Raw genomic sequence first — 25,417 nt, 5'->3', positions numbered from 1 at the left:
AGTTAGGTGAGGCTGCACACAACCCTGACACAGCACAAGGACTGGGCCTGCCCCTCAATGCCAGGTGCGCCAGGTGTGGACAGGCAGGCACAAGAAGGCAGTATCCAAGTGTGGAGGGGCTTAGTGTGAGGATCCAGGTGTTGGTTGAGAGGGTTCTGTGTGGGGCAATCTGCAGGGGGTGAAGGTGATTGGGGCTAAAAGCAGGGGGTCTAGGTGTGGGGGGAATAGAGCTTGGAAGGGGAGAGGTCTGGGTGTGGAGTCCAGATGCTGTGCAAGTGGGGCGGAGATCCAGGTGCAGCTTGTTGTGGCTTGGTGGGGTAGGAATCCATGTGTGGGTGGCTCGTCAGGGTGGTCAAGGTGAAAGAGGAGTGGGGCTTATCGGGAGTGGGGGGGTCCCGAGTGCAGGGGGTGAGGCTCAATGGGAGTGTCTGGGTATGAGGGTGTCTGGACACATGGGGGTTAGGTGGATGGGGGAGCAGCTCTCTGTACAGGGATCCCTCCCCTTGCAGCTGAAGAGCGATGGGTGCAGGAAGTGGCCGGGGGGAGGGGGGGGGAGAGGGGAAGAGACTCTGCAGCTTCCTGCAGCTGGGAGAGAAATCTGGAGGTAGGTCTGATGTGGCCCTAGATGCCATGCAGGGGAAGAGGAAGCCCTGTCCTCCCCCGCCCAGCCAGGACTAGCAGCTGAGCCCAGTGCAGGGTAGGAGCCACCAACCGGGTCTTCTCCAGTCCTGTCCCCTACCCGGCAGTGATTTACCTCTCTGCCTGCTGCCCTGGGCACCTAAAACATATTGCTGGGGAGGGTCACATGACTGCTCGTGGCTTTCCTTTGCTTTGCCATCAAAGTCATTTTTCTCTGGGGAAGCAAAGAAATCGGGCAGGGGGGAATATACATTCTGTGCATGTGCAGTGGCTGCAGTGGAGTAGTAGATGCAGCTAAGTCAATGGAGGAATTCTTCCCCCAACCTAGCTACTGTCTCTTGAGGAGATGGATTTACCACAGTGATAGAAAAACCCCTTCTGGCGCTGTAGAGCAGTTGGCACTGGAGCAGCTGTTGGCAAGAGGAGAGCCTGCTATGCCATGCCCAGCCACAAGGTGGCTGTCATTCTACTGACGGGTGTCCCAAAAAATGAAGAATGTAAAATGCGTAAGACTGATCACAAAGAATAGCCATTCTAGGATGGTAAAGCAATCTGATGTGCAGGCCCAGTTTCATTCTTGCACTAATAGCAGCAGACACCTAATGCCAACCACAAGACAGGACCACAGTCGGTAAGCAATACCATCCCCACCACATAAAAGTGGAGAGGGAAGGAAAGAAAGGGATAAAAAGGGTGCTTCCCTTCTCTTTCTCACTGATATATTTTATACACAGTACCACATTGTAGTCACCATCCTTCTGTGTGCAAAATAGATACAAATTCCCATCTCATTGTTACTCCTTAAATTGCTTGCATGCCCAGAGTGGAGTATATTGCCTCATTAGCACCCCCTGAAGGTAAGCAGTGCAGTTATATGATTGGCATTCTCTGCTAAGACTGTTCACAACACCAAGGGTTAGATCCACAGAGGGATTTAGGAACTTAATTGCCACTTCAAGTGTCAATGTCCAATTCAGATCCCCAACACACCTGCCAGCTGCTGCCTACCCAGTAGGCATCTGCATTTCCACTGATAGTCACCTAAGAACCTAAAAATCTGCAAGTGCACAGCCACCTAAGTTCTGATACCCATCCATTGTATAAGTGCCTAATTTGGGCTGTGGATTCCATTAGGAGGCAGGGCACCTAAAGTTAGGCTCAGTGTTATAATGCCTAAGTGCCCTTTGTGGATCTGCCCCAAGTCACCAGGTTGGCTTGTGAATATTATTTCTGGACGCTGACATCTTACTCAGCATTACATACTAGTTTAAAAGGTTTATTTCTCATACCAATTGTTGCACTCCCTGAGAACCATACAAGAATTAAACACAGTTGGTGAGGCTAATGGATCCATGTAGGGAATTTTGAGTTTCTCTAGATTTTTCTTGCAGATTCTTTGACATTTTGCTATATAATTATTCTTATCAAACATTCTAAATATGTCGTCATAAGTTTATGAATTTGTATCTAGTAGTAGTTTTTAAATGGATTTCTCTTTTATCAAGTCCTACCATATAGCATGGAATTTCAAAGGGCCAAGCAAAGTGACAGTTCCTAGAATTATCTTCCCACAACTCCTAATCAATCCGGTGGGGGGTGGGGAGAATATCAGTTCCTCTCATTTCTGTGCCTTGAAGGATGCTGACATGCTTATGCTTTACTAGTAGAATAAACAGTGATTGCAAGTATCTGATTTTTCAAAGCTCAGTCCTAGCATTCATTGCCATAATCGTGTCATGTATTACCTCTGTTGTCAACTTCCCCATTTCTACCCCTTAACTGCTAGGCCAAAGGAAGCCATTAGGAGTCTTGATTTAGTTTGAGAGTAAAAGCTGACTTTTTCTCCCCCTTGAACAAATCCAGGTTAAGCGTCCTAATCCTGGCTGGTCATCACTGTCTCCCAGATTCTTGAAACTGCAGTCTTAAATGACTTGAAGTCCCAGATTGATTGCTGAGCTATCAATAAACCAAATTATATACAGTCCTACACATTTTCACTTCCTTAGAGTTCCAGTGTAATGCAGGAGATAGTGATCATACTTTGTCTTTTAATCTTAATTATATTGTTTATATAGGTTAACCTGAGATCCACCCACTATGCACGAAAATGATTCATAGCCCCTTGACTAGTCCAAAAAAATGCATCTCTGGTCTCTGCTTTCATAAAAGAATTTGGCCTTGTCCACAATCCTCCTACCATAGCTGCATCTTATATTGGCATACAAGGACTTCAGCCTTAAGCTATACCAGCAAACATGATTTTATGCCAGTATAAGTGTATATGCACAAGGGCTTATACCAGCATAGCTATGTCGGTATAAGTTTTAAATCTAGACCAGACCTTAGTGAATTAACATTATTTCCAAACAATATCAACACACTGAGTCCAGCCTCCCTTTGGTCAAATTACACACACACAGTTTTTAAAATAAAAGCCAAATTCAGAATCCTTCTCTCAGCTGAACAAATAGTCTTGTTATTTCTATACTGTGTGTTTTATTGGGAGTATTACAACATGATTCTGTCAACTAGCTAATAGAACTAGTGTATATAGAGTTACAATAGATTACACAGGGTGCCTAAGGAAATTGGGTGGGTCAGGCAAAAGGATCTGTTAAGGTGTGGGTTTGGCTTCATTAGTTTTTACATGTTTGGTACAGCAACAAAAATCTGCACTGCTGCAACAGCAAGTGGATTGAGCGGCTCTGTTGTGACTCACTTTTGTAACTGCTATCTAATCACTATATACAGTACACAGCTCCATTTTGAAAGGTGTTTGAATAGCAGCCATCTCAGTGGGAGACCTACTGTACTTCAGGAAAGCGAGTATTAATGCAGTTTTCTTTCCAAGTTAAACTCCAGCCTACATCATATTAAATTCAATAAATGCCAACTTTATTTACATCCTTAGGTACATAAAAAACAGACATACACCATAAAACACACATTTTAATTCACCAGCCTCTAAAGAAGTGCTGCCATAGCTACACAGAAGCATTTGTTTGTATGTCAATCCATTTGAGACACTGAATCTACATTACTTGGAAAATCATTACCTGGTAAATGATGTCTTCAAACTATCCTTCTATACTTAGCCAGGCATGTACTATGTGTGAATACTGCCACAAGCTATTGATTGATTTATGTAGGAGGGTTTTTATGATAATGGTGCAGTCATCTGGGAAGCATGATCCAGGCAGTTTACAGAACACTTTTCGTCCTTCTAGATTTGTTTTACTGGATATAAGATGGATGAACATATAACCAGATAAAGAACCTAATGAAGTGCAAAGAACTGGCTATTTGTTACTACTGTGGTTTCACCAGGATTATCCAAATTTTGGATAAGCCTGTTTTGACCCAAACATAAGAACACATCTGTCCTTACAGAGATCTTAAATAAATATACGAAAAAATTCAGTCTCAATAAATGTCCATCTACTATAAAATTACTACTTATATTATTTGAGCCTCAATTTAGTCCCTCTCCAGTGATAGTTGTCCATGTTAGAGAGAGACAGTAGATGGTTGCTACAGTTACACCTTGCTGTTGGGGATGAAAGTGGGGAGTTCTAGTAGTAAAAGCAGCATCTATCACCAGGCTCTCTCTCATCCTTTGTTGTTTGTACCACAGGAGACTTTTAACTAGAAAAGTGTGGAAATGGCTGTCCTCTGAACAAGTTAAATATCCTCTATGTAAGTCAGATAAGCCATGCAGTAAACTAGATGTTGCACTAGCACACAGAATTTTATCCCATCAGCCCCCATTCTTAGGCATGGGAATCCATTCCACAAAGTTGAATCAAGTTCCAACGTGAACCAATTCTACTGTGTTTCCGAACTGGGTGGACCAGTACTGCAGGTTCATGGTCACTAGAGCCCATCATATATACACACAGCCAACCTAGGAGCAAAAAAGAGCTTAAGATAAAGTTATGTTCGTGGCAGCCTTAACTCTATCCACTTATGCATTACAATATTCTCTTTACATCCGGGGAAGGATTAGAACAGTTCTCAACATCTCAGCAAGTTGACACTTTTTCCTGGTGGCTGTCAGCCTGTGCTCCAGAAACTTAGAGATTTTTTTAAACGGAACCTATCCCCGGTCATTAAAAAGACAACCTTCAAAATGTTAAATGTAACATGATGCACTGTTATCCTGAGGCTTCAAACAGCCTGAAGTAATAGAATTAATAGAAGATAATTGTTGCCAATCGCTTGAATGGGCAGTTACCTCTGGAGGGAAAACCACCACTTATTTTTACCCCAATCTGAAACCTATAGGTGCTGGAAGTAGGGGTGCTGCCACACACCCTGGCTTGAAGTGGTTTCCATTGTATACAGGGTTTACAGTTTGGGTCAATATCTCTCAGAATCACCATGATAAAAATTGTTCCAGCATCCCTGCTGAAACCTGCTTTAAAAAGACATGATCACACATTATTTTTCAATTAATACATCATAACATTTGTTATAATCTTAAATCCACATTAACATCTCCCCAGGATACTTAATTTTGTTGATACTGCACATTTTCTTCTCAACAGTACAGCTTTCCTTAGGTGCAATTCAGAGGACACAGTTACCTACAGAGATAGCTGTAACAGATGGGCAAACTTTCATTATTATTTCAGTTATACTTATCCTGTAGCATACTTAGAGTTTACTGTGTACTTTTCATAATCCATGAGTCTTCTTTATGAATGCCTGGAATACACAGTAGTATGCAATACTTGAAAGTATTCATGTGTAGTACCCAAGGTTATAGAAAAAAATGTATAATATTGTATTTGAGAAATAGTATTCATAGTAGAAATAGTATGCATTTGTGTATTTGAGCCAGCTCATAATGCATACACACAAGAGCAGAGTTCAAGATTGTCCACCAACCTTTACTGTCATTCATAACTTTAGAGTCCTTAACAATGCAGCCTTAATATACTCTTATCACAGTTTTCTTTTCTATGAAAAAAGAAATAAAAATCCACAGCATGGAGCAGTTTGGATAGGCACCACTGGAATGCCCTAGTCAAGAGATCTTAGCAGGCCTGCAGCAGGGAGCCCCAATCCTGCACATATTTGCCATTGTACCAGTTTTACCTCACAAAACACACACTTGTATGGAGCAAGTTAGCAATTCAATCACACAAAGCTCTGCCTTCTTTAGTGTCACTTCACCAGCCTCATGCTGGCATTATTAATCACTCATGACTCAATCCTGCACCCAGTGAAGTCCTTGACTTCAATGGGAGAAGGATCAAATCCTTGCTACACTTGCTTGACATGCAGTTTTTTTCCCTCCAGTCAGTCATGTTTTGATCTGGCAAAGTTGTTTTAATTGAAATGGCACTTCTCACTGACAGCTCTTTTCCCATTCCAAAATTCAACCTCAAACTTACAGACATTGATATAACCACACCAAAAGGGGCGGGGGGAGTGGAAATCACAAGTGAGTTTTTCACTATAATAGGGAAAGAGTATATTTTGTTTATTCTTTTCATGGTCATAAACTGATTAACTGTTTTGTTTAAACGTTCCAAAAAATAATTAATCTTTCATGACACAAAATTGTGTACATCTCCTGCCCTAAAATTGAAAATTTCAGAAAGTGATGAAAAGAAGGATTCGGAAAGGTAACAGTTATGTAACCATAACCTTTGCCATCTTCATTGTTCCCACTCCCACTTAGAGATATTATACAGTTAAAACCACCCAGATAAAATAAGACAAAAGAACCAAATATTAATGATACATAGTTGACAAGAAGTCAAAAGTCAGAGTGCAAGTGCAGATACTTCACCAGTGTACATAATCATAGCAGTTGTGCAGGAAAATATAGGCCCATTATTGCACACAACTGCACTTTATAAAATGATGGGTCTTTATGTCCTCACTTCGTAAAGGTTCTGCATAGTACTCAGTTTATTACCTTGAAATGAGGAAGGAATGAGTTCATCCTACTAAGATTTTACCCTATTGTCCCAGTACATTTATGCATTTTAAAAAACTTATTCTTACACCATTCACCAAATTAAACCAAACAATCCCCCCTTCCACCCCCCCCCACCCCAAAAAAGTCTGCCCCTCAACAGATTCTGTCCCCTACCTCTTTGCAAGGCTCCTCTCCTGCGGCTACCCTTAACTACTCCCTAGTGTGCCTGGGAGATTCTCTGCCTCCTAGCTCCTCCTCTAGCTAAGCTATCTGCTCTCACACTGCTACCCCTTCCTAAAACAACTAGTAGCTCTGGGACTGCTCTGCTCCCTGTCTCCTCAAAAAAAGGGGCAGAGGTACTGAATGAGTCAGACTCCACAGAGCTATGCTGGCCAAAACAAAATGGTTGGCAAATATGAATAAGATTATATCATTACATCTTTCTTACCCCCAAGATGTAGATCTGTTCCATTTACAACAAGATGTTTTACAAATACTCATTGCTGAAATAAACTGTTAAAGGTAAGGAAATCATGAGACTTTAAACCCAAGGTCACTCAATGCAATGTCTGTTAAACATTTATTAGTTTTATGTAATAACTATCTGTTATCTTAGCAGAAACAGATTGCTTGTACATTTATAATCCACATATTTATACAATAAATATATTAAAGGTGACCAGCAGCTTTGTTTTAAGGTACAACCTTAAAATCAAATGCTGGCTGTGTGCCCCAAACAAATGATGTAAGAGGGCATTTCTGCACACTTTAAACATTTTCTAGGGCTGCAACATGTTATCTCCCACAACTGCTGGCTACAGTTCGATAAAATGCTCCAATGTGCATTCGGTAAGGGAGGTCATACTTAGTGTTGAACTATGATAGCGAATACAGGCTGCCTGTAGGATTAAGAAAGTCTAGTTCTTCCCCAAACCAGTATGCGTAGCTTTGTAAGTTTTCAGTGTAATTCTGTATGCTATAGGACAGAGACAAAACGTCTTTTTTGCTCTAGAGTGAAAGAATGGCACTTGAAAATAAAACCAGTTTTTGTTGTAGCTCAGAACCACAGTCCATTTTATACAACCTTTCCCCTCTACCTCTTATCACAACAACTGTCTTTGGTTGAAGAAAGTTAGATGGAATTCCTTTGGGAATTCATCAATACCACCCTTAGCTCAGCTAAAGAAGTCTTTATTTCCCTACAAGGGTCAAGCTCTCTGTCATCACAGCAGTGTCAGCTCAGTGAAGAAATAGGCTAGGCTGGTAAATCAAGCAAGTAAAAGAAGGTTATCCCCAGATACAGAACCCTTGGCTTGTTCTCCTCCCTCCTTTCCTTGCTCTGTCCACCTCTTTCCTACCCTGGGGTTCACCTGAATGATCTTACCTCTGCCACCTCACCCTGTGTGTGCTATGTTATACAGGTGGGGGGGTGAGATAACCCATGTGGGCTGCCACCTCAGGACGACTCTCATGGTGTTGTTAAGGTTGACACCACTGTTAGAACGGAGTGAAAGAGAACTTTACAAAAAAGCACTCTGGGGCCAGAAAAAGGAGAAAAAACACACTTATCTGGTTTCCTCGGTAGAACGCTTGCATTCCCTGAAAGGTATGGCAACGTTACCAACAGCAACAACACAGTGAATGCTGGGGCATATTATTCAAGAGCTGAAGGATGGCAATTTATTTATGTACAAAACAGAAGAAGCACAATTATCCTGAAAATCTGCTGACATATTATGGTTCGTGTGCTGAATGTTCAAAGTCAACAAGATAACGTTTTATTTACTAGATCACTTCTATAAGTACTTGTGTTAATTTTCCAATAGAAGATACTATGGAAGAAGGCAGAGATTTAACTTCTTCTTGTCTAAAATTAGAAGCAACTTGTTAGGCAAAGGAACAGGATTATAACATGTAGGTCATGGCTTCAGGAAAATACAGTAGAAGGAGGATCCCAAATTCTAATTCTGGCTGAATCATTTTGTCCCCTTGGGCAACTTACTTGACCTCCTTGTGCCAGAGTAAACAATAGGAAAATTAGATTAAAAATAGGTGGTCACTAAAAATATGAGCTAAAATATTCTGGGCAACACAGTGAATTCACATTATAAAAGATTACTGATCTTTTTAATATCTTTTAAAATAAATCTCTGCTAGAATCTAATATTAAAGTATGGTCACGTCATAAGGACTTCGTAATATTCAGTCACAACACACACAATTTATTAAAAGCTTATTTTCAGAGTATCACATCTATTTTCGTTTACAATAATGCTATGTTTCTGATGTAAACAGTACAGAGATAGTCCAGATCATTCTGTAAGATCTTTAGAGATTCCTACCAACAACTTAATTACTTAAATGGCTGCCATTTTTCCTTTTACCAGCAAAATAAATACAGAGGGTTATCTATAGACATCCAGAAGAGTTAAAAGGTGAGCAACGATTCCCCAGTGTGGACTGGAAAGGCCAAGTTCCTAATGCAGCAGATGGAAAGGGGCCAGAACTTCATCTGGCGTACATCTGTGTAGTTCCAATGAATTCAGTTGAGCTATACCAATTTACACCAGCTGAGGAACTGACCCAGGCTTCCTACATTTAAATTATATTTTCAAATTCTATTTGACAGAGTTATGGAACACAAGAGAAACTATTATGTGTTTCTTTCTATTAAAATGTCTGTCCTTATGTTATGCCAGCATAAGACACATAACACACTATTTCTACATGCAAGGTTTGTAGCCCAAATAGTCAAATTAGAAATTCAGAATCCAACTGTCAGAAGTTTCTGATTCTGAACTTCCTAACTTTTAACAACTTTTTTCAAGTTATAACACTGTAATGAGATTATTTTTAAAGTACTTCTGCTTTCAGTCTTAAGAATAATAATGATATGGGAATTTACTTAGGAATCTTAAAAAATCCCCATCAGGATAATTTATAGTTTTCAATAAAATCAAGTGAATTTGTTTCCACTGTATACTGGATTTGACTAGTGATGCAACACTTGAGGCTGTAAATTTAAACTTCTTACTGACTTTTGAGTGCATAACCATTCCTCTGCAGAATTACTGTTGAAAATCTGCATAGACTGATGTATAAACAGCTATTTTGCTCAAAGATGTTAAAAGTACCAGTGGAAATTCCTTGAATTTAAGATGTTTGATTAACAGAAACTTAGAAGCTGAGCAGAGCTTTTAAATTCCTGGATTCAGAGTTACCTTGCTTATGGCCTTATGTACCCTAGTAAATTTTAACGTGCAATGCATGGGCCCCATAATGGACTTTAAGATATATGACAATACAGAATTTCAAACAGTGCACACACAGGTGATCACACCACTGACTAAACTACATTTGCTCTAAAGATGTCTAACCACCATATCATCCACCACTGTGTCAGTCTCTACCAGTGCAACATCAGTGTAGATGACAGGCACTAGCTGCAAAGGAACAATTAGTCCACTTACCACTGTTTCAGAATATACCAATCACTCCTTGGGTGGCCTCTCTGGTTAAGTTTGCTTGATATCAAGTTTTCCCAGAATCCTGTCACTTGTAGAAACTGAGCTGTACCAATTTTTAGATCATGATGCACATAACACTCTAACCCACAACCCCTTCTTTGAGATCACTATGTTACAAAGCAGCTTTTGAAGCATACTTCTGAAGAAGCCAACCTATGAAAATGCTGCAAGATGGCCAAAGGCAGAAATTAGGGCACTTGTTAACATGTGAAGTCATGAGATGATTTAGGTGCTACTAAACATAATTTGGAATATCCTGTTTTATGACATTGTGTCCAAGCATCTTGCCCAGCAGTATCTATCACTCTGGGAAACTGCCAGAAGATAAAGGGACCGAAGGTCCAACATATCGAGATATGGAATGCCAAAAGCAGCTAGGGACAGGTAGAAAATCCTGACTATTTTATGCCATGCTGTTCATAAGTTTTGAGCAGGATACTTCAAATAACATCCATTCCAGTGGCACAATCACTGTTCCATCCAAATTGCAGTGGCGAGCAGGCAAGTACCACTCTTAGTCACAAGCATTTCAAAAACATAAAAGGAATTTCCTCTTAGCTTGTTATGACCAAGCAGCCATGAAAAGATTGACTAGCTCCATTTAGTCATAGCAACTTATCTTTAGATGAGTTCTGTGAAGATTTTTTTCAAAGTATCATAATGGGATATTAATCTCAAATGCAGAAAATAGGCAAGCCCTCAAGAACAAAACAAAACTGATTTTTTTAAAGGGGTCTTGACAGATTAACATACAAGCACAGTCAACTTGTCAAATATGTAAACCATGTTTTGCAAGACGCTCTGCCTGGATTATATCATACTTATACAGCATGTAATACCAATACAACAAACAGTAATAATTTTTAAACTGCAAGTGGGTAAATTTTTTCAATGTCACACAGCAACAAAGAAGGCCTTTCTTTAAAAGGTTTGAAAGAATTTAAAATTAATTTTCAGCTCCAGTTTTAAATCTTGGAAATTTGACATTTTCAGTCTGATTGTATACCACTTGGGGCTGAGATGCTAGGATGCCATTAAATTCAACTGATATTTCTTTACCCCTCCTTTTTAGTTTTACTGCTCATTAAAAAAAAAAAAGTTTGTCTGGGAGAGTGATGTCCTCTGTCTATAACACAGGTACAGAAATGGTTGGACAGTGCAGGTTTCCCTGTAGTAATGTGCCTCAGTTCTGACCTGAAGGGACCTCCTCAAGACAAAAGAGCTTATTTCAGTACTGACCCTTTTAAGACTGCTGACAATATTCCCAAATAACACCAGGTGTGGTTGTTTGATGTGGATGAATGTCAAGTTAGAAACTGGACTTAGCAGAAATTAAAAGGTACATAATCAGTGTAATCATAATCATGATCTTCACAGTATTGTATATGCAGTTAGTTTCCTAAGCAAATCCCAGAATTTCATGGGTATGAACCATAGGAAACTAATTTACCATAACTGACAGTGTGTATGTACATGGCCATCATTTCATCACACTGTTCTACCTGCTTCCCTATGCTTACGAGGTAGCAGAAGACTGACATTCAGAAAAGGCCTGCTCCCAGAGGACTTCAGAAAGTAGATTTCATATCAGTTTTTATCCCCTGCCCACTCAAAAGAATGAAGTTGTTTCAGGAGAGCACAATACTTTCATAGCTGTTGCATTTCTTGTTGGAGGGTCATTCAGCTACTGATCTAGGATTATTTTGCCTCTCATTATCACAGGGGCATTTTTTCAAATAAAGCAACAAATACTAGAGGGTTGGTCAAGGCTAGGGCCTTTTTAAAAGGGACAGTGCTAAGGGATATAGCCATTACTGTATTTGCACAGTAACATTTCTAAAAAACTTTAATATACATTCCAACTGCACAGCTAAGTTTACACTGAGCCAATTAGTCTAATTTACATCTTCATGCTGCTTTGCAGCATATAAATTACCGCACTGAATTTTACTCAGTGTCACATTAATATCTGTGCTAGAGATTAGAAAAAAATAATGAAGAGGGAACAATTATGCTGTTACCAAAAATAAGCTTATTTTAAAGCTTTATTATGAGACCCACTTATTAACATTTCCATACTATGACACTGATGCATCAAATCGTCATTTTTGTGTTAATTGTTATGAAGTGAATGTAAGAGACTATGTAACATAAAACCAAAGCAGACATAAAATCATGTATTCAATCACTGTTTTGGTTTATTGGTGCTAGGGCTACAATAAAATGTCTGTTACAAAATCTGAGCAAATATTTTAGAAAGAATTCAAAATGGCTGGAGACTAGAAACAGAGGAGGCTTCATAAAAAAGAAAAGCTGTTAATCTCCAAAGAGGTCATATAACTACACCACCATTTTTCTCCACACTTGATGACAGTAAATTTCTCGGTTATCCAAATAACTTTATAAACCAAATTCACAGCCCTAGTTAGGGCTTAAGACAGTTGTGTGCTTGGAAAGGGCTTTGTTTAAAACATGTACTCCTGGGTCACAAAGATACAAGCTGAAAGTAAAACAGTGTACTCCTTTGGGGAATGCATACTTTCCTCTTGTTCTAATGTTTTTTTCATTTTACTTTCCTCTTTTTATAAAAATTCTAAAAATTAATTTAAAAAAAATCCAGAGTTAAAGTGTTCACTGCTCATGCTTCACTACCGTATTGTGTACAGTAACCTACTATTCTCAGACTTGAGCAATACCTAAGTTTATGGTTAGTAAACATATTACCAACAGTTAAGGAGTGACTGTTGCTGCCATTGCTTTTTCCTGTCCAAACTCCAACTCTAAGTAAAAAAATATTGAAAACACATTACGTACTTTAACTCCAAACTCCTTTGCTCATTTTATCTTCAGACTAAGCTTTCATGTTTTAATGTAGTTATATAATTATGTACCACTGATAGTTCTATTGGCCACATTTCTTACTGGTTGATGTAATCGCTTAGCTTAGTAAAACAAACATGTAATAAGGCTATTAGGTTGATTAATACTGATCAGTATTAAAAAGTTCTACTGTAAATCAGTCTGCTTTTGAAAATGCCAAGTTTACAGTTTCAGGTGTTCAACTACTCTTACCTGACTCTTTTTGCTCTAAGTAGAAAGGTTGCATAAGCAGTAGATGAACTTTTTCCAAAACCTGTTAAACTAGAGTACTACAAAGAAAAAGAATCTGTACAATTTGTTGTGACTTTCCATTTACCAAAATTTGCTCTTTGCCACATCCTGTATATACAATCTTAACTTTCTCTGTCAAACTTCTGTTCCTTTTTTTGATATATTTTTAAAACAAAATGTTTTGTTTTTTGTTTTTTGTTTTTTTAGAACTTGCTAAAGTAAAGAAATACATTATTTAGGGTTGGAAAGTGATGCTTTTTAAGTCCAAAACAAACTTTAACTAGGTGATTAACCTGGTGACTTTGGAGGACTTTTTGCTGATTGCAATTCAAACACAGCAGCAAGGGATTAATATTTAATTCATGCCAACAGGGTTACTGTTGAGACTTGTGCTCCACTAAGCTTCAGTCAATACAATTACTGTAAATACACCGCACCTTCACAAGCTGGCACATTTATACTCAATGGTTTAACAATACTAAGCTTATCTTTGCATCATTTCAAAGAGAAAGGGAAAAAAAAGCAGACATGGCAGATACAAAAGCAAATTAAAACCCTACCTTCACCCAACCCAAAGTCATTTTTACATAACTAAACGTTTCCTGACACCCCTACTTTCTTTGGTTTAATATACAGATGCAGAAAGATGTGTGAATGTGTTTGTTAATGAATAACATTGATTAGAAACTGCATTGTATGGTACCAATTCTATAGTCAAGACAGGCAACAATCTTGCTACAGAGTAGTTAAAATGAAATCTTATTTCCTCCCTTTCCATTAAAAAAATAAAATTGCATAGCTCTGATGTTATAAGAAGAAAATGCATAGTCTTTTCTTTTTTTCTTTTTTTTAATATCTAATGGAGAAACATCCTTCCTTCTTAGGTATCTCAGTTTACCATGTTTCTGTAAACTAAATAAAACAAACTGGCGTTGTTTATTAAGACAGTCTCGTATCTTAAAGATGGCTGAAGATTGCAGAAGCCTCAAAAAATGCAAAAGGGAATTGACACTATACAGGTCAACAATAATGATGCTGAAGAACAGGGACGGAAAACTAGTAATTGAGAGAACAGGGATGGAAGCGGTCTGCAAAGATTTCTACATTGAATTGTTTGTGTCTCAGATAAATGTCCCAGTACCAATATTTCAGCAGACCAATGAGCATGTACTCCCAGTCCTTGTCAGAGAAGTTTGACATGCAGTTCACCAAATGAAGGAAGGAAAAGCCCCAGGTAAAGATGGACTTACAATCAAAATTATAAGAGCTGGAGGCTAAGACCTCTGCGAAACCCTTGCTCAGAGGTTTTGCTGTTCCGTGGAAATTCAGAAGATACCATCTAGCTGGAAGGAGTCCAATACCATTCCGCTATACAAGGGCAATCGTAAAGATCTAAAGAACTATCGTCCAATATGCCTGCTCTCACTTCTATACGCTGTTTACCAAAATAATAAACTGACTCTCACAGAGTCTGGACGAGCAACAGCTGAGAGAGCAGGCAGGCTTTTGAAGGAATTTCAGCACAATGGACCATATTTTCCACTATAAACCAGCTATTGGTATGCTCAAGGGAATACGAATTCCCTTCATGTATTGCCTTAGTCACAACCACGAAAAAGTGTTTGACAGCACAGAGATCAATGCAGTGTTGAAAGCTCGAGCAGGACATTGACACAAACTATATCAAACTATTAAAAGGAAGGAAATTCTGACTGCACTACAGATATAACTTTATTTGATTCTTAACTGGGATGTGAAGGGAAGTAAGTGTGAAACAAGGAGACACAGTTTCACCAAAACTCTTCAAAGCCTGCCTCGAAATGGTAATGAAGTGGATGAATTGGAAGGGTAGAATCAACATCAACGGAGAGCAGTTAAACCATCTCAGATTCACGGATGATATTGTGTTGATTGCCAAAAATACTATCAAACTACAGAAAATGCTGTGAGAACTCAACACAAAAAGCAGCCAAGTTGGATTGAAAATTAACTGCTTCAAAATGAAATTTATGCCGTTCTGATACCTTGCCAAAAGTCCAAATAACAATTCAGGGAGAACAAATAAAAGAAGTTGAGCAATGTGTCTATTTGGGCCAAAAAATTAACATGCCCCACGATCAGGGAGGTGAACTCAAAGAAAGCAGGTTGGTGCGCATTCAATTCTATCAAGGATGTCCTTCGGGGGTGGGGGGGGAGCGGAAATCAACAAGGCAACATGCGCCAGCCTCTTCAACTCAACAATACTACCAGCAATGTTGTACAGCAGTGAAACATGGGCACTGACGAAGACACAGGAGTCGCAACTCTAACGGATAGTTCTGGGAATTTCAATCTGCGACAGACTCCCCAATGAAGTGATCAGATAGCAAAGTGGAGTGCAGGATGTTGTCGTTGAGAGCAGGCACGGTAAAATGTGACGGGCCAGGCATATAGCGAGGCTCACTGACAATTGATGGACTGCAGCTGTTGCCAAGTAGTACCCACAGGAACTGAAGTGACCACTCAGCCGATCTCCGAAGAGATGGGAAGATTTTATCATGAAAAGACATGGCCGCACATGGAGAAGGAAGGCCAGGATATGAGAAGAATGGAAGATGTGTTGTGATCGGCACAATCTATACAAGGGCTGAAGGACCGATCAATCAAGGTGTTCATTCGAATTTTCTTCTTCCACTTCCAGTGTTTCTCAAAACAGGTGGTCCTATCTATTCCACAGAATTTTCTCAAGTTCCATGGAACCTAATACCTTTACCCACCCTGGCTTACTAAATTGATTCTGGTTAGGACCGCAAAGGGAACACTATCCTCCAAACAGTAAATACTCTGTTTTTGGTGAGTTCTAAAGGGAAATGACCCAACAGAAAAGAAAAGCACAGATTTTGGGTATGGGAAATAGTACAGTTTGTAAGTATTTTATTTTATTTTGATCAGTCATTCATTTTCAGTTACATATTTTAGCCGTTATGATTGAGCAGGGAATATTCCATTGTTGATTGAGAGCCAATGTAAATTTTCCCCACTTTTTCAAAAAAGGTGGGGATAAGGAGCCAAACTTATTCTTCCCTCTGAAACATTGATGGGAAATGTACACAAACCTCCCACACAGTACCATAAAAATGGCTGTAGTTCTTGCATGCATGTGAGATAATCCAGCTGCTCCTTGCCTACATTGAATGTTTTCTTTTCCTCCCAGTTTGGTCTCTTGAAAACATTTTTCAAATGAGTAATTTAGGCCAAACATCTCTAACTTTAGGTGTTAAACTTGAGTTCTTTTTAAGAGGTGCTGAGCACTCACACCTCTATTCATTTCAATTGTAGTTGCAGATTCTCAGCAGGACACAGGACTGTGTACACATTTTGGATAATAACAAAAAAATCCTGCCTATTTGAACTGGTGGGAGTTAGAGCTTTATCAACACTACAGCAGCTTCTGGTATTTTATCAACATTATACTTAGACCCATAGAAACAATTAAATACATCAGAGACTCCTGGAGCCTTGTCTACATTACAGCTTCCACTGGTTTCACTGAAGGAGTGAGTTTTTGTTTGGTTTGTAAATTTTCTTAGTGTAGACAAGAGCTACGTCTCAAGTTGAACACACTAAACTGGGGACACCCACAACTAATGGACACTTTCTAAAGTTTGGGTACCAATTTTTTTTTTAGAGATTGTGTTTTCTTCCCTCCTCTACTCTGTTACATTTTGTCCTTATTCTTAGAGACCTGGCTTTATTCAGATTTTAACACTTATCCTCACATGACATATAGCTGTAGAATTCCACTGTCAAGGGATAACGGTGAGGCCCTTTTTCACTGACTCAAAAGTTCTCTGTTAGTGTAACAAATGGGGGTTCTGTCTGTACCACTTCAGAAACTACATCCTGAAATTACAGTCATGTATGATGGATCCCCTACGAGTTACCAGGGTTGTTTCATGTCTCTGCCAGGCCAGAGACTATGGTGAGTGATCAGTACTCAATGATCATCTATTCAAAGTAAAACACCTTGGGACAATAGGTTTGCTCTACCTGGGAGAAGAGGCTTCCTCCTCCTGTCGGAAGGGAGGGTGTTTTGGGCAGAACAAAAGAAGGAGAGGAGAAGTCTATAAAGGAGCTCACAGGGCAGAACACACAATCCCAGAGACTCCTACCAACACACAAAGACAACTCCAAATCAGATACCCCCATATGCAACCCCCATTCAGCAATACAACCCATGCATGTGCTTACCCTCACTCTCTTTCACACAGACACAACACACGCACACGCACACACACACACACACACGCCACTTACACACAGAGAACAGGTCTCTCCTCCAGGCCTTTCTGCACCAGACTGAGCTGAGTTGCAATGAGACCGCTGTCTGCCCATTTGGAAGCAGCAAGGGACTCCCTCCCCAACACAAACCTCCCTCTTAGGATGACCAGATGTCCTGATTTTATAAGGACAGTCCCAATGTTGGGGTCTTTTTCTTATATAGGCTCCAATTACGCCCGCCCTCCCTGTCCCAATTTTTCACACTTGCTGTCTGGTCACCCTATTCCCTCTGGACTCCCATCCTAGAACAGACATTAGTCAGGAGAATCCGTGGAAAACTGCAGTAAAGGGCCCACACCCCAGCACCTGGCACACTGTGACCACTCCCCAAAACAAATACTGAACAATAACAATAGGACCCTGGGCTGCTGAGAAACCACTTCTCAGTCTCCCAGTGGGGGGAAGGGAAGGATCATCAGCACATAACACCCCAAAGGTCTATGTACTGTCTCTGAAGCCCAGAGCTGCAGACAAAAACATTCTGGAACAAAAAAAAACAAAACACCAGCACAAGAGAATAAGAGAAAATAGAACTGTTCCATTACTGTGTGAAGTTGGGGGAAGAGCAGAAGGCACAAAGAATGGGATAAGTGGCTTTAGATACTAGGGAGCATTGGATCCAATACAGCCCCAAGATGGGGAATGGGACGTGGGGCCTTTTCCCTCTGGGGGGAACCAGCTTAGGGGCACAGCATCCAGCAAACCAGTTCTTGGAGACACCAGCACCTGCTCGAGGATTTGGGGTGTTCTGTACATGATCTGCTCTGTGCCTCCTAGGCAAGGCCTGGATCCACCTCTGTACATAGCAGCAGGCATGGAGCCTCTCCATCTCTTCCTCCAAAACCAATGCCCTTGGGAATCTGGGTCAGTTTTTCCCCAAATCAAAAGGCTTTAATCCTCTTATTTTCTCTATTTAAAGAAAAATAAAATTGCCAGGAACTCAACATTCCTGAGCAACCCTACAATAATAAATCACTGAGTACAAGTGACCCTACAATAACAAACCAGTGTTGACAGCCTGCACAGCCCAGCACTGCTGAGCAACCCCATAATCACAAAGCAGCCCAGACATGCCAAGGGAGGGAAAAGCATTGGCTGCGAAAACACATTTATGTGATAAGTTCCTGCTCCCCTTTTGTTCCAGGCAAACATGAAGGACAGAGTACACAGTGAGCTGACAGGGGAATCAGAGCTGCCTGCCGGGAGCACCCGTCCCATGGTAACAGGCTGGGCATTGCACTCAACTGCCGGGGCAGGGCTAGGAGGGGGGCAATAAGCAGGAGTTATGGGTGACAGAAGAGGCAGTAGGGAGGATGAAGGTCAAGGAGGGGGTGATTGAAAGGGAAGTAAGGGAATGGCAAGGGCAAGAAGGGGTCAGAGGAGAGGAAGTCATCTTTCTGGGATAAGAGAAAGAAAGAAGTTGAGCGGCTCAGTTGGAGACAGCAAGGCCCCAGCTCCCTAGTGCCTTGCTCTGAGTGCCAGCACAGATGCAGGCTAGGGAGCTGAGGTAGAGATCATTTTGCACCAGATTAAGATGACAGAGACTAGAGGAGGGATAGCTCAGTGGTTTGAGCATTGGCCTGCTAAACCCAGGGTTGTGCGTTCTATCCTTCAGGGGGGGATTTGGGGATTGGTTCTGCTTTGAGCAGGAGGATGGACTAGATGATCTCTTGAAGTCCCTTCCAACCCTAATAATCTATGATCTATGCTGCAGGGGCAAGGAAGGCAGAGGGGTGGAGGATCATACCTGACAAACACAGATAATTCCCCCAGGACTCCCAAGGGAAGGGTGAGCTAGTGAAGGACATTGCATTTAGAATGGTTTATTGTATATGATCTATATTTTCCTGTTCTTTCATGATTAAATATAAAGAGCATAAATATATTAGACTGAACAAAATGAGTGTACAGACTGCTGCATGCCGCTGAGAATGTGGAGTTCTGGAAGGGTGTGTTTAAATACTGGGAAGTCTGAAGGGCCAGTACTGCATCCAGAGGAGCACAGCAGCTGGATAGCAGGTTCTGACACTCGGAGGGGAGTGCCAGAGAAGATCTGCACCCTGAGAGTGTGCCCAGGGACCCAGACATTGGGACAGTGGCTGGACTCCATTTGGATTTCAGGAGCCTGAAACACTGTGGGGATCCAGAGCACAGACGCTTGGATTCCCCTCACAGCAGTCCTACTAGATGGCCAGGAAGGAGTGCTCACTAGGATCTGTTAATTAATGTCATAAATGCCTACAGGATATATTTGTTTGTCTTCTCCTGAAGTCCCTCTCTTATATGTAGGGCCCTACCAAATTCACGGTCATGAAAAACGCGTCATGGGCCATGAAATCTGGTCTTCCCCTGTGAAATCTGGTCTTGTGTGCTTTTACCCTATACTATACAGATTTCATGGGGGAGACTAGCGTTTCTCAAACTGGGGATCCTGACCCAAAAGGGAGTTGCAAGAGGGTCACAAGGTTATTTTAGGGGGTCATGGTATTGCCACCCTTACATTGGCGCTGCCTTCAGAACTGGGCAGCCAGAGAGCAGCAGCAGTTAGCCGGGAGCCCAGTTCTGAAAGCAGCACCCTGCCAGAAGCAGCGCACAAGTAAGGGTGGCAATACCATACCATTTCACCCTTACTTCTGCACTGCTGCCTTCAGAGCTGGGTGGCCAGAGAGTGGTGGCTGCTAACTGAAGGCCCAGCTCTGCAGACAGCAGCGCAGAAGTAAGGGTGGCAATACCATACCATGTCATCCTTTACTTCTGCACTGCTGCTGGTGGTGGCTCTGCCTTCAGAGCTGGGCTCCCAGCCAGCAGCTGCTGCTCTGCAGCTGCCCAGCTCTGAAGGCAGTGCCGCTGCCAGCAGCAGTGCGGAAGTAAAGGTAAAAGTACCACAACCCCCCTTATAATAACCTTGCAACCCTCCCTCCCACCTCAACTCCTTTTCAGGTCAGGACCCCTACAATTACAACACTGTGAAATTTCAAATTTAAATAGCTGAAATAATGAAATTTACAATTTTTAAAATCCTATGCCTGTGAAATGAATTTGGTAAGGCCCTACTTATATGAAGGTGATCTAGCATGAAGATATGAGACAGAAATAAAATTCATTTAGTTGGCAATTTAGTTAAAATCCAACAGTTTGATGAGTAATTTTCTTAGTAAAAACTTGGTAAAAGCTTTCTGTAATACAGATAGCATGACAGCAGATCCATATTCTTCAGGATACTTTGCCAGGGGAAAAAAAAAACAGATTCCCCTATGAAAATACTCTAATATTTTCTGAGACAATTTACCAGTTTTTACTATTGGTCTCACTCCAGTCTAAACTCTTAACTACATAGCACTCCCTTCCTCACAACTTTAATCATATTGGGAAGGTACTTGTTTTCCACTCTTCCCATCATGATGCTCAAAACTTGATGTCAGTATCATTTGTTAAGTTCACTTGGGTACCTTACAAAGCCACAAGAGGTATACACCACTATATCTCCATTTAATCCAATGTTATCTGTCATCCAACATGACCTTTAAAGGAGGCCCATCACAAATCTTATAATATTCCTTTATCTTATCTTTCAGAAGTGAAGCACTTGACACTTATTTCATTGTACTCTTATCTACAGTAAGCATTTTCAACTACCTGTTAGTGTTTAATAGCAAAAAAGCCATTTTCATCTTCCTACACACAAGTAAAATTCATCCCAAGAATAATGCAGAGAGCGTTATTATCATTCCCTCTCCTGGGGTTTGTATCAGAAGGAAGCAACTTAAAAATTTATTTGGGGCTCCATCCTGGTCCCATTCCCTCCTGGGTCTTTAACATTTACTTTTTAGAGCTATGTCACCTGCCCACAGGCCCTTTATGGAGCAGGGATTGCTGGCTGCTTGGACATCTGCCCTGTCCCTCCCCAAACAAGTGGACATATTGCTTTGAGGGGACACAACTCAGGTTCTGCTGGCTCACAGAAATCAAGTGATTAAACTGACTGTTTTTTAATATACCTTCCCCATCCCTTGTTATATATTTAAATATTTTATAGAAAAATATATTAGAATTTTCCATGTAATAAATTTAAGCATTAGTTTTATTACACCATAAAAATATGACAATGTATTAGAATAGCTAAACAAAGAGTAGGTCTTCAGGAAGAGAGGATTTGTGGCTCTGCAGACCAGTTCGGGAAAGGTATTACATGTTTAAGAGGCTGCATGGAACAAAGGATGAAGTCACTTATAGAGGTGGGCAAGCAGGCAATGAAAGCTAGCATTACTGACAGAGCAAAGGGTGATACAAGAAGATTTAAAAAAAAAAAGTAGATAAATAGGAGGAGGCATAGCCCTGGTCTACGCTACAAACTTATATAACTATGTTGCTCAGGGTTCTGGAAAATCCACTCCTGGAGCAATGTATTTAACCAATTTAACTCCTCATGTAGACAGCGTTATGTCGATGAGAGGGCTTCTCCTGTCAACACAGCTACCTCCTTTCAGGGAGGTAGAGTCCTATGCCAATGGGACACGCATTGGCATAGGTAGCATCTTCATTAAGCACTATAGCAGCACAACTGCATCAGCACAGCTGTGCCACTGCAGTGTTGTAAGTGTAGAGAAGCCCATAGTTGCTAAAGGCTTTAAAGAGGAGAACAAAAAAAGCTTGAATTTGATGCAGTGCACAAGGTAGTACCAGGAGGAATTCGGAGGGGGGCTGACAGTCAAAATAAGCCAAGAAAATGACCTTAGCAGCAGCATTTTGCAAGGAACTGATAGGTGTCAACTAAGAATGAGGCCAGACACAAGGCAGTTGTAGTAGCGAAGTTAAGAGATGATGAAGGCCCAGGTGGAATTTTTAAATGATATGAACAGAGAGAAAAGAAGCAAAGTTAGATAGAGGGAGACAGGTCAAGAGTGGGGAGGTAGATTTGTGTGATACTGGCATAAAGGTGTAGCTGAAACTTTGTGAATGGATGCTATCCCCTAAAACAGTAGCTCTCAACCTTTCTAGAGTACTGTACCCCTTTCAGGAGTCTGATTTGTCTTGAATACCCCCAAGTTTCACCTCACTTACAAAATCAGACATAAAAATACAGACGTGTCACTGCATACTATTACTGAAAAATGGCTTACTTTCTCATTTTTACATTATAAAATAAATCAATTGGAATATAAATCTTGTACTTACATTTCAGCGTATTGTCTATAGAGCAGTATAAACAAGTCATTGTCTGTATGAAATTTTAGTTTGTACTGACTTTGTGCTTTTCATGTAGCCTGTTGTAAAACTAGGCAAATATCTAGATGAGTTGATGTACCGGCTGGAAGACCTCTGTGTACTGCCAGAGGTACATATACCCCTGGTTGAGAACCACTGCCCTAAAGAAAGGGTGCAGGATACCTAGCCCCTGAAAAAACATACATATGCTCACCACTGTGTTATCTAAATGTTTGTACAAGTACAGTCCTTATGACCAAGATCAGAATGAACCTAAACACAGGACATAAAATTTAAAATACAAACTTTTTACTCCTAAATTTATTCCACATATTTCCCTATAAACAAGAAGGGAAAAAATGAACATAAAACACCTGTAAACTAAAATTGGAGAAAAAAATTGTTTACTTTTCAACTATTCTCTCCACCCTTTAAAAAACTACAGTTTTCCATAGAGGAGTGAAATAACTTAGGTTAATTTTTTCAGCGTTTAGAAAATTGATACATTTGGTAGCACAAGATTATGAAACAGAATGTCATTTTATACCCCTGAAGAAACCTGTTATGGAGTGAAACCACTCAACACTACATATATTTTATGCAGAAACATGAGATAAAAAAGCTAGCATAAAATAGTTGAAAGAATTTTTAATGTTTAAAATTTATGTTCAGATAACACAGAGATTATACCCTCTACCCTTTAAATTAGCTAAAGCAACACAGAACTATATATGCTGGTTTACAGATTTTGAAGCTCCACTTGAAAGGCTAATTCCAAAAACGTAACAGCCCTGGGGAACTAAATGATTGTGCAACAGCTCCAACTTGTTCCTGGCTCAGCACACTAAGGATTGCACGCTATAGAGCGGAAAGGGCCCTTTCAGGGAAATTGTGACAGACAACAATCAACTTTCAACTAAAGCCAAAAGCCACCCACACTAAGATAATTCATCCAAATAAGGAATATGAGATGTAGGGCCTTCAAAATTCAAGCACAGTGACATGTTTTATATTTTATACAGACTAAATATCACACAGATCCATGGGGTCTCGAGGGCCACCAGGGGTGCTGGAACAATTTGTGTAATGGAGGTGCTGAGAGCTATTGAACCAAACTGTAAACCCTGTGTATGATGGAAACAACTTCAAGCCAGTTCCAGCATCTGAGGGCCACTGCCCAGAATCAGCATTGCAATCTCTCTTACACACACTAGCTATCCTGAATGTTGCCAGGTACTAAAATAATGTAGTTAAGATTTCCAAGGCTGTAGTAAAATTTGGAAAGGAGTCAGCTGTTACAGTGCATGCTGAGGGAAGTGGGAATGTAGTAAAAGAAATAGTCTTTTAGATTTAGTAAAATCTGTTGAGGGTAGAGAGACTTTCTTTGAAAATAATGCTTGCTATGGCTACTATCCCTTACAGCTAAAACTGAAAGCTTTGCAAGGTATTTCACTCACAGGGCATTTTGATCTCACCCTAGCTTCCTCAGTCGATAGATTTTCAGGAAATCAAGAGGATCTGGTCTACATCTCTGGGAGGTGAGGCTGACTAGAAGTGGGAGGGTGTGGAGGGTCCACTCCTGACCCTCCCACGGCCTCTTGCCCTGCGAGGCAGCCCGTGTACAAGATTTGTTGGCACCACAGGTGGCTGTTACTGGCTTTGCCTGACCCACATTTCAAGCCTCTTCCAAGGGGCAACATGGTGCAGATGGGGAAACCGAGTCACAAAAGGGTAAGTTCCAAGCTCTCAGAAGATAAGAAGCGGCCGCTAGTTTTGGGCACCCACCGCCCTGACACGACAGTTTCCCAGGAGCGCAGGGGGCTCCGCGCCTGGCTCCTCCCTTGGCCCTGGGGCCCAGAAGGTACCGTGCTTTGCCCGCCTTTCCCGGGACCCATCGGGCACCAACCTGCCCCCAGCCGGCCCCAGTGACTCATCACGTTCCCGGAGCCGGGGGAAGCCGGGCAGGTCCCGTGAGCAGGGGCGGGGCCGCCGCTTCTGCTCCACCCCCGCTTCTCCTGACACCCAGCAGCCCCCCGTGACCCGGCGTGTCACCACCCGGCCGGAACCGGCCCCCAGTTCAGGGCGGCGGGGGCGGCGGCACCCCGGGCTCCCGGTCCGGAGCATCCCCCCCCCCCCGGCAGAGGGGCCCGGCCCGGGGTCCAGGTCCCGGCTCTCACCTGCGGGGCGGGCGGCGCCTCAAGCTCCATCATGCTGGCGGCAGCGGGCACAGACACCCCGGCGCGGCGACCCTCGCTCACTGTCCCGCTGCTCGCTTCGACGCTGCTGGGGGGAGTGAAGCGGGCGGCCCCGGACGCGGACGGCTGGGACAGCGAGCCGCCTCCCGTTCCGCCCCGCCTTCGCCCCAGCCACTCACGGCCGTAGGAGGCGGAGAGGCGGCCCTTATCCCGGCAACAGCGGCCACACGGAGCAGCGAGGGGGTGACAGGCCATGCTGGCTCGGCCCCGCCCCGCATCCCTGTCCTGTCACCAACCAACCTGACCCCGTCCGAGGCCCTGCCTGCCCTAAACTTGCCTGTCCCCACAGAGCCCTGCTACAAAGCAGCGCGTCCGGCCCCCTCCTCTCTCCTCCCATCTCTGCCACACACACACCCGGCCCCATCCTCTCCTATCTATCCCCAGAAGAACCACCCGCCCCCATCAGATCCCATCTCTGCCACAAACAT

General features: G+C 41.8%; 1 protein-coding gene across 3 annotated transcripts in view; it reads right to left on the bottom strand.

Moving 5' to 3' along the window:
* Positions 1–25,205, bottom strand: part of NFE2L2 (nuclear factor, erythroid 2 like 2) — a 38,914-nt gene extending 13,709 nt beyond the window's left edge. For 2 of the 3 annotated variants that reach the window (XM_039494470.1, XM_039494472.1), the window contains exon 1: positions 24,912–25,205. In XM_039494470.1, coding sequence (XP_039350404.1) covers positions 24,912–25,184 — 273 coding nt within the window. In that variant the 5' untranslated portion in view covers positions 25,185–25,205. Of the gene's footprint in view, positions 1–3,695; positions 4,544–24,911 lie in introns of all 3 variants that reach the window. The other variant, XM_039494474.1, reaches the window with a different exon arrangement.
* Positions 25,206–25,417: the final 212 nt, after the last annotated feature.

Source organism: Mauremys reevesii, linkage group 11 (assembly GCF_016161935.1).
Source record: "Mauremys reevesii isolate NIE-2019 linkage group 11, ASM1616193v1, whole genome shotgun sequence".
In the NCBI taxonomy this organism is placed as follows: Eukaryota; Metazoa; Chordata; order Testudines; family Geoemydidae; genus Mauremys; species Mauremys reevesii.
The sequence above is the reverse complement of the archived record's forward strand: the minus strand, read 5'-3'. Positions and strand labels throughout refer to the sequence as shown.